The sequence below is a fragment of the Meleagris gallopavo genome, chromosome 12, assembly GCF_905368555.1.
Source record: "Meleagris gallopavo chromosome 12, MGAL_WU_HG_1.1, whole genome shotgun sequence".
NCBI lineage: Eukaryota > Metazoa > Chordata > Aves > Galliformes > Phasianidae > Meleagris > Meleagris gallopavo.
The window spans coordinates 17255309-17270789 of NC_139415.1; the positions used below are offsets into that span (position 1 = coordinate 17255309).

General features: G+C 48.3%; 2 protein-coding genes across 2 annotated transcripts in view; one reads left to right on the top strand and one right to left on the bottom strand.

Annotated features, from left to right (window-relative positions):
* The window catches only part of LOC100542183 (gonadotropin-releasing hormone II receptor-like), a 31297-nt gene that overhangs the window by 1616 nt on the left and 14200 nt on the right, over positions 1 to 15481 (top strand). The window contains exons 3-4 of the mRNA XM_019619572.2: positions 214 to 415; positions 521 to 1833. Of these exons, the coding sequence (XP_019475117.2) occupies positions 214 to 415; positions 521 to 930 (612 nt within the window). The 3' untranslated portion in view covers positions 931 to 1833. The remainder of the gene's footprint in view (positions 1 to 213; positions 416 to 520; positions 1834 to 15481) is intronic.
* On the bottom strand, positions 5433 to 9960 carry PARP16 (poly(ADP-ribose) polymerase family member 16). Its single transcript, XM_085233732.1, has 6 exons — positions 9713 to 9960; positions 9185 to 9322; positions 8345 to 8551; positions 7064 to 7235; positions 6227 to 6368; positions 5433 to 6095 (listed from the first exon to the last, which is right to left on the bottom strand). Exons 1-6 carry the CDS (start codon positions 9893 to 9895, stop codon positions 5951 to 5953), a joined length of 987 nt encoding a protein of 328 aa, XP_085089858.1. The 5' UTR covers positions 9896 to 9960; the 3' UTR covers positions 5433 to 5950.

The following is a 15481-nucleotide window of genomic DNA, read 5'->3' on the forward strand; positions in this document are numbered from 1 at the left end:
GGGTGGCCTTATGGTGAACTGGAGCCTCCTCATAGTATCCTCCAGCTTCCTCCCAAGGGGAATGGAGAGGCAGTGATCTCCTCTCACTTGTGACAGTGACATGATCCAAGAGAATAGCATGGAGCTGCATGCATTGGCCCCAAGCACTGCCTGAATGCAGTGTGTGTCCTGCCCCAGAGCTTCTCTGAGTTGTGATTTGGTTCTTGATTTCAGCTATTTCTCTTCCACCTGCACACGGTCCCAGGAGGGAACTTCACACAGTGCGTTACTCACGGCAGCTTCCGAGCACACTGGGAAGAAACTGTCTACAACATGTTCACCTTCACCACCCTCTATATCACCCCCCTGAGCATCATGATTGTTTGCTACGTCCGAATCATTTGGGAGATCAGTAAGCAGCTAAAGATCAACAAAAGTAAGCAGGTCCTTAGGGTTCAGCAGGATTCTGGGATTCCCACTGGTCGTTACATTCTCCTTGTTCTCTCACACCTCCCGCTGTCCTTTTGACTCTCCCCAACAGGTCTGATAAGAAGTCAAAATGACCACATCTCCAAGGCACGCATGAAGACTCTCAAGATGACCATTGTGATTGTTGCCACCTTTATCATCTGCTGGACCCCATACTACCTCCTGGGCCTGTGGTACTGGTTCCAGCCGGCCATGATCCAGAGGATGCCTGAGTACATCAACCACAGCTTCTTTCTCTTCGGCTTGCTGCACACATGCACTGACCCCATCATTTACGGACTGTACACCCCCTCGTTTCGGGAGGACGTGCAACTGTGTCTCAGGGGAATTGAAGCAGCCATTACCAGGCATGAGAGACACAAACCCATCTTAGTCTCAGAGAAGACCACCAAAGATGGGGCTGTCAATGGCCAGGTGGCATCGGGTGGCTCCAATGGAACAACCATTAACACGGTGTGCTGAAGAGATGTACCCAAAAGGAGACTAGAAGTGCAGCATCACAGGCTGCTTTGTCTGGGAGGATGATTTTGGAGACAAGTTCACCGACTGACTGTGGGGGGTGTGGGTCTATAGCCACAAACCATGAACATTTCTCCTGCCTGTACTCAGAGTGAATCCTCAGGTAGGAGCTACTTTCTCACCCAGCACAAGGAAGATGCAGTAGAGGGGCTGGGCCTGATTCATTAGAGCCTGACAAGCCTAAGGTCTTGTCCAGTCTTCTCCTTGCTATGGCATCCATAAAAGCAATTTTGGGGTCATTGCCTCACCCTTTTCCCCTCAGGCTGCCTCTGTAGGGAGGGAGGAGATGCTTGGGGATGGAGACGGACAAGAATGATACAAAGAGCTGCAGTGGGCTGAGATAGGATTGGAAGGGACACAGTGGTATCTCTTCTCATGCAGGGGTGGTGTGGATATGTCCTTATGTAGCAACAATCTGGGACACAGGGTTGACCAAGAGTATCTGGGGTAACCACAGGGTGAGAACAAGACCTGCTGTGCTGCCTAGCCTCTCCCAACTGGCAAGTCTCATACCAGGCACAGGCCTGCAACTGCCATCTTGCATATGCTAACAGAACAAAACCCACCTTTCCTCCTCCCTGCTTTCCCCTTTATCACTCGCTCATGTTTGCTTTGCCCTAACACCCACACCTCACTTCTGACTCCACTCAGAGTGCATGCAGCCAGGTGCAGCTGATGGCCCTGTGCATCCTGAGGAGGACTGTGATGGGAAACACCTGTGGGGGGAGGGCTCAGCAGCTGCTGTGGGTGCCAGCTGGGTGCTGATGGCCTTTAAATGCACGGCACAGAGAAGAGAAGCTGCTAGAAGAGTCAGGGTGGAAGAAGGAAGGAGTTGGCTGAGCTCTGGTGAGTAAAATGGTTTATTTTATTTTGTTTTTATTTATTTATTGTCTTTTCACTAATGTGCCAGAAGTTTGTGGAGGTCTTTGTCCTTTGTCTTTAGGTGTATGTTGAAGGTCTGAATTTATTCAGCTGTGTTGTTATCTTCTATGCAGTTAGGGATGATTGATTACTTCTCTGTGATATGCTCATTGTTGTTAAATGTTTGGTTTTTTTTGTTTGTTTGTTTGTTTTTTGAAGGCAGCTTTAATTAGAGCTAAGAGGAGTTCCTTAGGGTTGCTGGTTGGCTGTTTTTTGTTATGAGATCCTTGGGTAATTAAGGTCCTGGATTTGTCAGGAAACAGTTCTGAATGTTTCAGTGACTATTGTAGCTTTGAATGAGCACTTGAGCTTTATCAGCATGAATGTATTAGTAAGACTCTTGACTTGTGGCTGTAAATGTGTGCGGGGAAGCTGAGATCCCCTGGAAAGCAATTACTCTTTAAGAAGCCTGGAATGAATCCCTGGTGGTAAGAATGGACTTGAACTGGTCTCCTAGTGCCCAGCCAACAAAAAACAAGTGGGGTTTAAACTAAAGGAGTGGTAAGTGGTGTTTTGCTGGGCAGCTGTGGTGCTTTGGGTGATAGGCTGGGGACAGGTGTTGAGTATTTGCCTTTCCCTATGTTAAGTATTGTCTCTGTTAACTGCCTGAGGTGGGGGAAAAAAAAAAAAAACAGAGCTGCAGGAGCCCAGTCAGCTAACTGGGATTAATTTGAGCCTTTCAGAAAGCATCTAAACTCCAATGAGATGTGTAATTGCCATTTGGCTTTCCTGGGCTCGCTACACTCGAGGTTAATTATGCAATGCTAGTGGAGTAGGGCTCGCTGGTGCCAGGCTGTCTTGGTTTGACTGGTGCCAGTAGGCGTTTCTTCAAAGGTGGTGGGAGTGGGTTCTGGTGGGGAAGGCAACTTGCCAATCAGACCCTCCTTTAGCAACTCTGTCTATAGCAGGGGCTTAGAACTAGATGAACTTCAAGGTCCATTCCAACTTATGCCATTCTACGGTTCTATTGGTCCTGCTGTAAGGCTGAAGATCCCTATGGGGAGACAAATGTGTTGGTTGTTTGGTGAGCCTTGAATTAGTGGTGAAGTGCCTTTTAATCTCTTAAAGGCATTCTTTAGTGAATTTCTGCTGAGTGGGAGCAAATGTAATCAGATTTATTTAAGGCCACTTGTCCCTCTTGCATGGTGTTAGAAGAGCTTGGAGACCTCTAAGAAGTGTTTTCCCTTTTGGGAGGGGTTTCACTTTTATGGCCTGTAGGTACGGTGGGATATTTTTAAGGAATTCTTTCCTATGAGGGTGGTGAGGCATTGGGAGAGCTTGTCCAGAAAAGCTGTGGCAGCCACATACCTGGAGGAGCTCGAGGCCAGGCTGGATGAGGCTTTGAGCAGCCTGGTCTAGTGGAAAGTGTCCCTGCTCATACTGGGGGGGGGTTAAACTAGATGACGTGAAAGCTCCATTTCAACCCAAACCACTCAGTGATTCTATGGACTGTGGCACAATAGGAAAACTCTTCTCCTTGGGATGCTGGGGAGGACACATACCTCAGTCCTTGGGACACGGTCCCCAAGATGCTTGTGGGTGCTTCGTGCATGCTGTGTGTTATTCCCTACTGCTTCTTTTCTTCCCTTCTCTGGTGCTCAAGGCTGACATTTCGGCAAGCCCAGAGCATGGGCAAGATGCCCAAAGTGACAGCTTTCATGATAGAAGGGAAATGTCACTGGGGGAGTGTGCTGCCAAGCAGTACCCTGCTCTTCCTCGCCCTGCGTGCTTCTGCTTTCTGCCCTGGTTGCCTGCCTGCATGGCCCCAGCTGTGGCACTGAGGGACATGGCCCAGTGGGCATGGTGGGGATGGGCTGATGATTGGACTTGGTGACCTTTGGAGGTATTTTCCAACCTTAACGATTCTATGATTCTAACCCACTGCTTCAGACAGTGTTTCTTTGTTCAGGAAGAAGCTCTGATTCGTTTTCCATTAGCATTTTTGTAGTACTGTGCGTGTTCAAAGAGCCACACAAGTGGCTTAAGAGCTTAACGGAACCTCAGGTTAATTCAGAATATTGTTGGTTACTCAACACAACACTCGCATTAATTCAGTTGACTGCATCTCACCACGTTGGGAAACACATGCTGAAATCAGCAGGGAGCACAGAAAACGAGCACAAGAGTTGGGTATTAAGTATTTTGCTAGCCCTAAGATAGAATGCATTCATTTTCCTATTGCTTTTGAGATCAGCAGTCCCAGATGGGGCTCTAGAGCTCCAGAGAACCACCAGGACACCAGCCCAAGGTTGCCTGCCTGCAGCCCCTCTCTCCTGTGGGTTTGCTCAAACCTGGGAGTGGAAAAATCCACTCTTTGGCACTGCTGGTTTAACACAGTTCTGGTTTAAAGCCAAATAAAAGCCTAGCCAGACGCTGGGAGATAGTGCTGAATGGCCACTATGCATTAATTCATTCTGCTTATCCTTCAGGAAATTTCCCTATGCAAAGGAGCCTTCAAACTGTGCCATGTTTCTTCCCATCTGTTCCTTCTGCCTGGCTGGTGGGCTCCAGGTCTGTGCCTTTCCCTGCAGCAAAGCAACCATCCATCAAACAACTGCTGCTTTACCATCTCCTTTTTCAAAGGGCCCCGGATATCCCATCTGTTCCCAAAGATGTTTCATTTGCAGGCACACGCCAAGGCTCTTACCAACACAGCACCACCCTCCAGACAGCACCAAACAGCTTAAGGATTTCTGCCTGGCATCCTACCTACCCTAAAACCCATGGCACATTTAAGATCACTTGTTGAGATAGACCAAAAGCAGGCAAAAAAAAAAAAAAAATCTCAGAAACACAATGCATGCTTCAAACCCCAAGTTCCTGGATTGGAATATCCAGCTACTGCAGTTGAATCTGTTGTGCAATAGACTGTTAGTTTATATATATTTTAATTGCAAATCAGCTCTATAATTAGCACGTATGTTTCGTGGGCTGTGGCAATGCAATGTGCTGTACCAGTGAGCATTATTAATGGACTGTAAAAGGCAATGGGGAATTGGACTATAATGTTCTTGTTTTGCAAGCTGTATGGTGAATAAATAAATTGGTCTTGGTGGTAAAATTAACTGGAATAAATGCTTCCAGCTCTATCCACCAAGGAGAGAGGTTGCTGTATGTGTCCTTAGAACTGAGTTAGGAAACCTGATTGGCAGGTTGTCGTTTCTGGCAATTAGGTAACAGAACAATGTTAGAGAAAGAAAGAGGTCTTTTGAAATACTTCATGAGTAGGGTTGGTAATCATAGACTCTTTTGCTATGGATATGTGATGAGATCTTGCTCTGGTTAGCCCCAACCCTAAAAAGGCTGCCAGGTGGCTGTGCATGGAACCCTTTACCCTCTCTCTTCCTCCTGTGGAAAACAGAAGTGGAAAGCAGTCTGACAGCAAAATGCGCATTCAGTATTGATGCTGAAGTGCCCAAGTCTGTCAGATCTTATGTGCTAACCAAGGCGGGTCATGACTAAGAGCACCAATCCTATGTGTGTTTCATGGGGGGTGAGGGGAGGAGGCACGTAGGTAGAAGTCATTTAGTTTCTTCCATTTTGGTTGCTGTTTTATTTTATTTATTTTTTCTTACAATCATTATGCTTAAATATAAAAATTAATGGTCAAAATTATAGTCTGTTTTAAATGTGAACCCACCTGCATTGAGACATACTAAACATCTCTACATAGAGTTTCTGAAAACAAACTTGGACTTCGTCTGACGTACAGGGAAAAACTCTCCCTTCTACCTAGTGCAAACATTACTAACTCAGTCTGACAGAAAGTAATGACAGCAGAGTATTTCCACACTTAGTTTTCATTAATTTTAAATAACTTTCTCCATGGACCCTTAAGAATCAGTTCGTGCTAAGCTGCACCATTAAGATCCTTTTCAGCTGTACTGGGTGTCTTCATGAATCACAGGAATACAGAAATAATAACTGGAAAGTGCCAAGCATCTTTTTATTTCCAGAGCTCTGAAACAGATGCAGAGCTTGGTGGACTCCTTGTTATTAAGGCACATAGTGAAAATAGCAGTTTATTATCTTGGAGGGCAATTCATCCCTCTGAGTGAAACATTCTGTGCCAGTAGTAGAGGAAGGCTGGTGAGTTGCTGGCCCCAATCACGATTAGCAGCAGGAGGTACAGCATCATTGTTATGGCAAAACGGTGGGTGGAAAACCAGGAGGACTGAGCTGAAGGCCTGAAAAGGGAAAAGTGCATGGATTTCATGAGAGATGCGGGTCTCTGCAGCTTGTTCCCGTTGCTCTTTCACAAATAGGGTATGCTTATCTGTTTCACCATGCTCATCATTCTAGGTGGCTGAGCTCTTACCTCCTGTGCTGTTTCTGTGAATATACCAGCAAGTATTTAACTCGGAGGAGCTGATTGTTTGTGACAACAAAGTATTTCTGTGGCACATCACCACCTTCACTGTTCTTCACTCTTGCTCTTTTTCTATCTATTTCTTCTGAATCTGCATGGGAAGGAGAAAGAAGAGCTCTTCAGGGAACAGAAAAGCCAAACTTCCAAGTAGTCACTTGGAAGTAAAACAAACAAACAACCCTCGCATGCGTGTACGTCCACAGGAGTGGGAATGAGATAATCAAAGATCTCAGCATTCCCCAGAATCCTTTAGCATCCAGGAATAGACCAAAAAGTTTGCTTGAGGCTATACCACTCCTAGTCATCCCTGGTATGGGTGGTATTCCAGCACAGACCAGGGTGAGATGGAGGCGGGTCACACACGGTGCTGGAGAGCTGCTCATGTTAACATGGAAAGAAAAACAACACTGAAAGACTGAGCCCTGGAAGCAAAAAGGAGATGGACAACCTGAGCAGAGGCTTCTTAGTTTAGATATCTAAGATAGTTCCTTTTTGCTACTCTCTGATGCTCCTGTCCCACCGTCACAGGCATCAGGGAAGGGAAATTTATCATAAGAATAAATGATGCAACCAAATTAGTGTCTATCCTTCAAATATGCATTAAAGATAGTATTGCAAGGCTTATGTGTGTTTGTTGAGGGGTCAATCAGAAAAGAAAGCTGCTGAAGAGTATCCACGTGCCCCATATACCACAGTGTTTAAGGCCATGTATGTGCCTAGAGCTGAAATACAAATGGTGCTGAACAAGGGCTGAACTGCTTGTAGTTATTACTGCAGCAGGCTCACCTTTCTTCTTCACCTGGCACTTGACATCAGGGTGGTCGATGATCTCGCAGACAGCAACACAGCTCAGGATGGAGCCCAAGGTGCTTCGCTGCCAACCGAGGCTGTGTGGGCTGTAGAGCAGAGCTAGGCTGAGGTCACTGGTGAGATAGGTGCCTTCACCAAACAGCGATGTCTGAAACAGAAATGTATCCTAACATCCTGCAGGGCAAGTTATAAACAGCATGCAAGTGTTCTTTACTGTCAGTCTGGTGGCTCTGTTTCTCAAGGTGAATTGAGAAAGGTTTTTCTACCCACATTTGGCCTGGTCCTCTGCACTGCTTTTGTCCTGGCACAACTTCCTGCCCTCTCCCATCCCTCAGATTAACTGTTTGGCACAGCCCTTGGTGAGGACAGATTCATGCTTTCCCGGATTTGGATTGAGCTCGCCAGTGTAAGCATTTTATATCAACATGACTGCACTGCTGTCCGGGGCATTGCACTGATTTATTGAGACTGCCATCATTCAAGTAATCCAGCCTTCATGTACGGACAAGGCTTTAACTCACATTTAAATCCCTGCTTCACAGGAAAAGAAGAGAGTGTGTTTCACTTGTGAATTCCTTTCAAAAATAACTGTTTCAATAACTTTGAATCAGAGGATTTGCCACGCTGACTGCAGTTATTAAGCCAGTAGATCTGGCATAGCTGAGGAGCCTTGTTCACAAAGGGCATCTGGGGGGGGAGGGGGGTGGGAAAACATGGTCCAGGTTGATGGGAAGAATATGCAGCTGTTGTGTCAGAGCTGCTTTACAGACAGCAGAGTCCCAGCTTCCTTTCTGTTGAAATCAGAAGGGCTGAAAATCCTGTGGGATATTTCCCTTAGCTGGGCTACTTAGAGAGGGATCTGCAAGTGGCACCTGAAGCTACTTGACCTGAGCATGCAGCCGGGGGGGGAGAGAATTCCCTGTGTCTTCTGGGTTGCTGTCTCATTCTGTGCACAGGCATGTTCCAGCTGCAGGCTGCCAGAGAGGCTGCTATTTCCAGAGGCATTACACCTTCTTACAAAGGAGCAAAGGATAGACAAAATTTGTCACACTGGAGGAAGCTATTTCATGCTGCTTACAGTTTTTACCCTTAGGCTGGAACAGAAGATTGAATGCAACTGTAGGCCAAGGCCTACACTGAAGTGAAAACAGGACTAATTCATCAGCATGCTTTGTGCGCTTAAAGGACTCTGCATCCAGTCCAAGTGTTACTGGCTGCAGGTGACCAACAAGAGATGGTGCCCATCAGGAGCCTCACCCTGTTCAGATGGCAGTGCAGGCCGTTGTGCAGAATGGAATGGAAGTTCTCCAGGCGACTGCCATGGAAGGCATAGATGAGGTCCTGCTCACCCCTAGTCTCAGCAAACTTGGCATTCATTTGATCACAATATGCAACCTCAAAGAGGAAGTCCGGAGTAGGAACAGCAGCACCAGACATCCCAGTGAGCTCCTGGATCTTCTCATACTTGAAAACAGGAAGGAACAGGAGTGTCAGTTCACAGGGTTGAGCCGTTCACTGGAAATCCTCTTTTTCATCCCTTCATCTTTCAGACTACTTTATATATTTTGATCATGCCTCCTGGGTTAGAATTCAGTATTCCCAGGGAGAACAAGTGTGTACAGTAATAGTTTTGATAGGTTTTGCTCTCGACTGATGTAAGAACATCATCATTCCACCAAGCTGTGCTGGCTGCTAAGATGACCCCTCACCAGCTGATCTTGGAAAATGTGAAAAGAGAAGTTGTTTTCTTGCTACTAATCCCTATAACTATTTTGATCCCTGTTACAGAAGTGCTCTTAACCTTTCTGTTTTTGGGCCAAGCATGCATGATACAAACTTGTCTTTGAGTAAGAAGCAAGGCCCAGCCCCAGGAAACCTGAGCAGGACTATCTTGGTCTGGTACAAGCACGTACATGTCCTGTTAATGGCAGCAGCCACTGCCAACCATCAGCTACTGACTGCAATAGCTATTTCTTCTACTTGTTTTTCCTGAAAGTTATTAAAAAAAGAAATCCTCTCTACCTCCAGGAAAAATGTGTTGAACAGCAAAGTTGCCTGTAGGCAAATTCCAATGGGCTGTTTGAGTTCAGGCCTTACCTCCTGCTTCTTAATGCTTTGTATCGTGAAGGTCTTAGATGACAAAATCCAGCTTAGCAAATCCCAGGTCCTTTCCTCTGCGTTCGGGACGGCACTCAGGAGTTCCTTCAGGCTGGGCAGCGCCTCGGTATCTGCAAGCTGACAACAGGAGCTCAGTCCGAGCTCCTCATCGTGATGAAACAGAGACCTCTAGTGAAAGCAACCGAGTATTTCAGCCCGGCGGGCTGCAAGCTGAGAACAGTCTGTGTATCGGCGGCCGCACGCGCAGGCGGAAGGGAAGCGGTCTGCGCGTAGGGCCGCGGTGGAGCGGTCACGAAGGGTTGGGGGGAGCGGACCGTTCCGGCGTCGTTTTCATGACACAGATGTAACAGCTCCGCATCCCCGCTCCGGGGCAGCGCGGCGTTTGCGCTGCGGCTCGAGCCGTGCCACCCCCCCGCCCCGCGCACGGCCCCCCCCCGCCGCCCGGCTCAGCCCTTGCCCGTCCCCGCTGCGGGTCGGGGTGCGGCGCCGTGGCCGCGTGCCGCTCACCAGCGCCTCGAAGTCCTTGGAGGCGGCGTCGGCGCCGCCGTAGCGGCTCGGGAAGGGCCGGAGCGCCGAGTCTCGCCTGTAGCTCTGCAGCGCGGCGGCGAACAGACTGCAGCGCAGCTCGGCGCCCAGCGGGTCCCTCCGCACCGCCTCCCGCACCGCCTCGCCGGGACGCGGCGGCCGCATCGCTCCGACGGAGGGGGAGGGGAGGGCAGTGCCGCGGCCCTTCCGCCTCGGGGCCGCCGCTCCGCCCCGCGCCTCTTCCCGGCCCCTCCCGCCCCGCGGCCCGGCGCTCACCTGCAGCGGGAACGGCCTCCCGGCGGGCGGGCGGCCGTCAGAGCGAAGGGAACGGGAAGTTGGTTCCCGACTGCGGAGCTCAGGGGTTACTCACTACGCAAACGGCCCGGGAGCATCGGAGCAGCGCCGGTTTTGAGGGCAGAGCCTGGTGGATCGCAGGCTGAGCACGGTTACATCACGTTGACAGCGATTTCACGGTGATAAATACATTGGCTTGAGTTGTGGGTTCTCTCAACGGCTTTTATCAGAAGTGAATCTTTTAATAAGAGCCGTGTGAGCAGCTCGCATTGAGCTGCTGGTGCTAAGGCAGCACAGGGTGGTCTCGGCGACCCTGAGGATCTCCTCCAGCTTGGAGATGCTGTGACTGCAAGCATGGAAGCACAGCGATTAGAAAGGCTGCTTGGCTTTACACCACTCAAATTGCTGGCTGCCTGCACACATTTGTCTCTAAATCCATCCTGTGAGCTCAGTGCTAGCTTTCCCTTCTTGCCACGCTGGATGTGATGATTGTGTGGGTTTGGGGTGAAGGTTTGAAGTCTGGATTCTGCCCTTTCCAGATGCTGCAAACCCACATGAACTCCGTGCATTGATGGAGGTTTGTCTGAGTGTCACAACTGGTACACGTAGGGTCATCGATGACTAAAACATTGCCAGCATTATAATGGTTAATGGAGATTCTGAGAGCATTGATCCCAGACCAGTCCCTACCTCTGGGATTCCCAATGAGCAGAGCTTCCATTACAGCAAGCTGGGCCAAGTTGGGCAATGACAGCTATTGATGAGATAACAAGTTTGCTGTGTTGAAGCCAGATATCTGCTCCCATTCCTCTGCCATTGGATGAAACCTCATTTCACAGAGCAGCCGCTGTGCTGGAGATGAAGTATGGAAAGCTTTTGGTGCTGCTTTTAAGGGAGATGTAGCCTTGTTCTATTGCTGCAGGGCTGGCCATGGCACCGGCAAGCAGCTGTCTTCTCTTTCTTTTCTCAGATAAGTGCCCTTCAAACTTATTTACCTTTTCCTGTGTTGTTTTTACTAGATAGGAAAGCTGCCCTCAGTGCTTTGCTGCGGCTTGGTGCAAAGATGGCTTTGTAAGAGGGTCACTGCCAGCACAGCGGATTGAATAGCACTGCTGTTCTGCTCCTCATGAAACTGAAGATCTGATTATTTAACGTAGGCTGTAATAAAAATAGTTTCTGGTGTCGGTGGATGCATTTCAGCGTAGAAACAGGGCTTAAATGTCTTCATTTAATTCCAGCGTGTTTAAAATTGATCTCACGGACCGGAAAAGAGATTTTTTTCCCCTCCTTAACTAGGGCCTGTGAAGGAAATTAATATAGGGAAGGGAAAATAGAAATACAATACTACACTCAGTAAAACAAATGCTTATGGCTGAGGGGTTCGTTACTGGCTGGTAAGGCTGGAAAAGCCAGCTGTATGAGGTATGTTTTATTATAGAATTAACCTTGACCCAGGGTTCAAAGAGAAAGGTTAGCTGGAAATAAATCAGTGGTACGCTCAGGTCACTTCAAAGAGCCTAAAGCTGAGCTTGAAGATTACATGCTGTTTGTGTGTATGCCGTTAGAAGGGAACATATGGTAAAGATAATAGAAGTAAACTATTTATCTCTCTTTTTCTCCCTCTTATAGGGTTTAATGTCTTTTTGTCCTTTGCCTATAAGTGCTGCAGGGGATGGCTTGGCTCCCTTTTCCCCAGTGCAATACATGCACTGTGCAGATAGTGGCACGTTTTAAGATTTACGATGGCCTGATCTTTTTCACGTTATTGGGAAATCTGATGATTTTCCATTTTAAAGTAATTACTGAACAATAGGAAGGAGTCCACTTGTTAAAGGTGAACATAAAAGGAAGCTGCATCTATCTCAGGGCACTGTGCCTTTGCTAGATCTGCTCCTTACAGCACTCTTTAATCTGCCATGCTGGGAAACGAACACAGTGGGAGACTAGAGGTGGGATATACAGCAACTCACCTCTGGGTCATGGGCTCTGATGGAAGGCAGGTGAGGAGCTGGCCTGCAGGGCAGCATGGCAGGCAGCAGTGGCCCTTCTGGGACAGCGCTGTTGGGTTCGCTCTGCTGGCAAAACGCAGCGGCTTCATCACTCTCTCTTTAGTCCTGCATTGCCATGTTTCAGTGCGGGGTGAAGCATTTGTTGTGGACCATGGTTCCTCATCTGATTACAGATGATTGCAGTACAGCAGCCCAGTGCTCCTCTGAAGCTTGAAGTTTGCCCCTCCAGGCTGCGCTTGGCAATATGGGTTGGCCACCAATGCTCCTCCATGGCTGCTGCTCCTACAGCCAGGGCAAGGAGATGTGGGGGCTCAAAGAGGACCAAAGGCACAGCTGAGGCTTACAAATGGGACTCACATACCTGTCCTCAGGTGGGATGCTGCCTGGTGGGCTGTTAGAGTTAGGGCAGTGTTACAGTCAAAAAGATTAGCACAGTGGAAAGACAATACAGGAGTAAAACAGCAAAACTAACACAAATGGGATGGTGTTACAAAGGGAAGGTGCTCACCTGTCTCTGAAGATCTAGACTCACAAGGAAACTCCACAACAGAGGGATCTCCAACCAGAGATCCTTCCCCAGTGGCAGTCAGTCCTTAAATGAGGTCTAAGAGAGGTGAAGCTGGGTTCCACCCCTTCCTGTCCTACAGCTGAATTGCCTTCACCTGTGCTCCCGGGGCTGACCGGGTCCTTGCCCAGGTGCTCAATCAGTGGTTCAGGCCGTGACTCAGACAGGTAGTATGGTTAGGTTGTGCCTGGGCCTGATGACCTTGAAGGTCTTTTCCAACCTGAGCAATTCTGTGAACCCCAGGGTGGATTCCTTCATGTATTGCTTTCTAGTGACCCTGCCCCAAAACCCGAATCTGAGCTGAGAAGGAACATGGGAGAAAAATAGAAATCAAATGTAAGAAGTGAAACGCTCAGGGACTTTCAGTGCTGGGGAAGGCCTTTGTGTTCTGTCTGATGGTTCCAAAAACGGGATTTTGCTGCACCTCGGCTGCGTCAGATCTGAGAGCTTGTTCTGTTTTCCCTCACACCAGAGGCAACTGCCAAGGTTTATCTTTGTGGGTTTTTGTTGCAGAAAGGGAAACAGGAGTGTGAAAGGTCCAGAAGCCTCGTGTAGCTCTGGCCAAAACCGCGTTGTCTGCAATAGCGGGTTAGCTGAACCGCGGCCAAACCTCACTCTGCACCTCTCTCAGCGTCAGGCTAGAGCTGTGAGGATAGAGCTGAGCCCTTAGAGCAGACCCAGGCTGTCTGCTGGGGGACTGCATAGCTGAAAAATGGGTCTCTGTCCCCAGAGGAGCAGTCTGGAGAGGCTCCAAAGGAAGCTGAAGTTCGCAGTGCGGGTGGCAGCAGCCTCCCACAGCACCCTGTCTGCTGCCGTGCTCTTATTTGTGGCCCTAAAGGACGCTTTCCTTGCCCCAAGCAGGATCATACCCCTGTGCTGGTTCTGTTCGCCGGATGATGGCAGCAATGCATTTAACCTGGAGGCAGCCGCTCTGCCTGTTCAGAGCATCCCTTTCCTTCGCTGCTTCCCACAAGCCTGTGTGAGACAGCCGATGTGCTGCACTATCACGTATATAACATCATGTGCTGTATTTAGCAGCTGGGCAAAAACGTTGTCAGGTAGAACTTATCTCTTTCTCTTGCCTGGGCTCATCTCAGACTTGGGAACCTCAGTACAGCATTGAGCAACAGCGTGCTGCAAAGTCTTGATGCTCATACAGATCCTGTCAAACCACCCTGCAAAGTTCAGGATGGGTTTTTAAAGCATTTTGATGACGTTGCTATTTGGAGCAGGACCTCTTTGGTGTTGGGTTGAGTCGTTCATAGCCGTGCTGCTGTGAAAGGACAGGGGATAATGAGGCAAGAAGGAAAGAAATGCATGCCCTATTCCAAGGAAGTTACCTTTCCACCTCCCTAAATGTCCAAGGTGAGGCTCTTGATAAATTTTGGGTTAAAAGGAGCAGTATGCCTGCATGGACATCTGATCCATCATCAATAGTGACATTGGGATCTGTCACATAGGAATTGCCATCTGTAATCTGGTTGGAGGTGTTCCAAAGGGTAGGGAATGGGAGGGGGAGTAGGGGGTTGAAATACAGACGTGGTTTGCTGCAGGGAAGAGTGACTACAAGCCTAAAAGGTGCGTGTGCCCTTCCTTTCCAAATCACTCCATTCTTCCACCCGCTTGAGGAAAAAAAGTAGAAAATCTCAGGAAAAAAAAAAAAAAAGGAATTTTTCTATGTGGTGGGTGCTGCATCCATGGGACACATAGGCACCCAAGATTAATCCAACCACCAGCATCAGCTATTTATTTAAAGAGGTAAATTCTCATCTTGTGTTTTAGCCATCAATCCCCATTAGTTTCCCTCCATGGTTGATTGAATAGTCCATCGGCTGTACTAATAAGCACCCATTAGCTGTCCCACGGAGCTTTCGTTTTATTAGAAACAATTCACGTCAGCCTCAGCCAGATGGAATGCTTTTAGCCTAGTTGTTTTGATTGCATTATTTGGAAGGTGCAATCTGAGCGCCTGGATGGCCACAGAGGGGCAGGAGCTGTGGGGCCGTGGGGAGCTGTATGGCCATGGGGCCTTCCCTCATCTCTTCTTCCTTGGACCAAACAAACCAAGGGACCACAGCTGCTTCTCACACCTTTTGCCTTCTGGACCCTTTCCCCATCTTCATAACCTTCTTTTGGATGCCTTCTGATAGTTTTATATCCTTGTATCGAGGTGCTTGAGGCGATGCCTTGCTGTGAAGGACAAGTTTCCTCCAAGGATTTGCAGCAGTTGTTTCCATCACCTCCCCTCTGTCTTTGGGCTTTGGAAAACCCACATCTCAGGACTCACTGTCAGCGTTCCTCATGCCATTTTGTCCTGCTTCTTCATTCCTCAGAGCACAAGTGCAGAAGTTCCCCCTTTTGCAGTGTTTCAGGTTGGTATAAGCTGTTCCCAGGCAGTTTAGCTCGCTGTTCCACAGGGATTGCTGCAAATCATTGCTCAGCTGCTCTTCATCATACAGGCCTGGCTTCCATCTACCCGACAGTCCTGCTAAAAGGATAATAATGCTTTAAAAATTAAAGTCAGCCAAACAACTACTTCATAAATTCATGGCCTTGCCCTGATCCTTTCCAGAAGTTTTTCTTTTGGATGGAACCTGTATCAGACCTTGGATTCCTTTCCTTTGGAAATGCTGCTGCTTTTCTCCTTTGAAAGCGTGCTGGGTCATCTGGCTATGCAGAGGGGGTTACCAATTATCTGCCATTAGCTCAACACAAACAGCCTCACTTCAGAATAATCTTGTGATCTCTCCTTCAGAGAACACAGGATAATCTCTCCGTGATATTGTCTCATTGTGGGATTTTTGTCCTTGATGGATAAACCAGCCCTGAATCTTATTAAGCGCTATTCTGCATCCCTAGAAAACAGACAAACTTGTGGGAGAG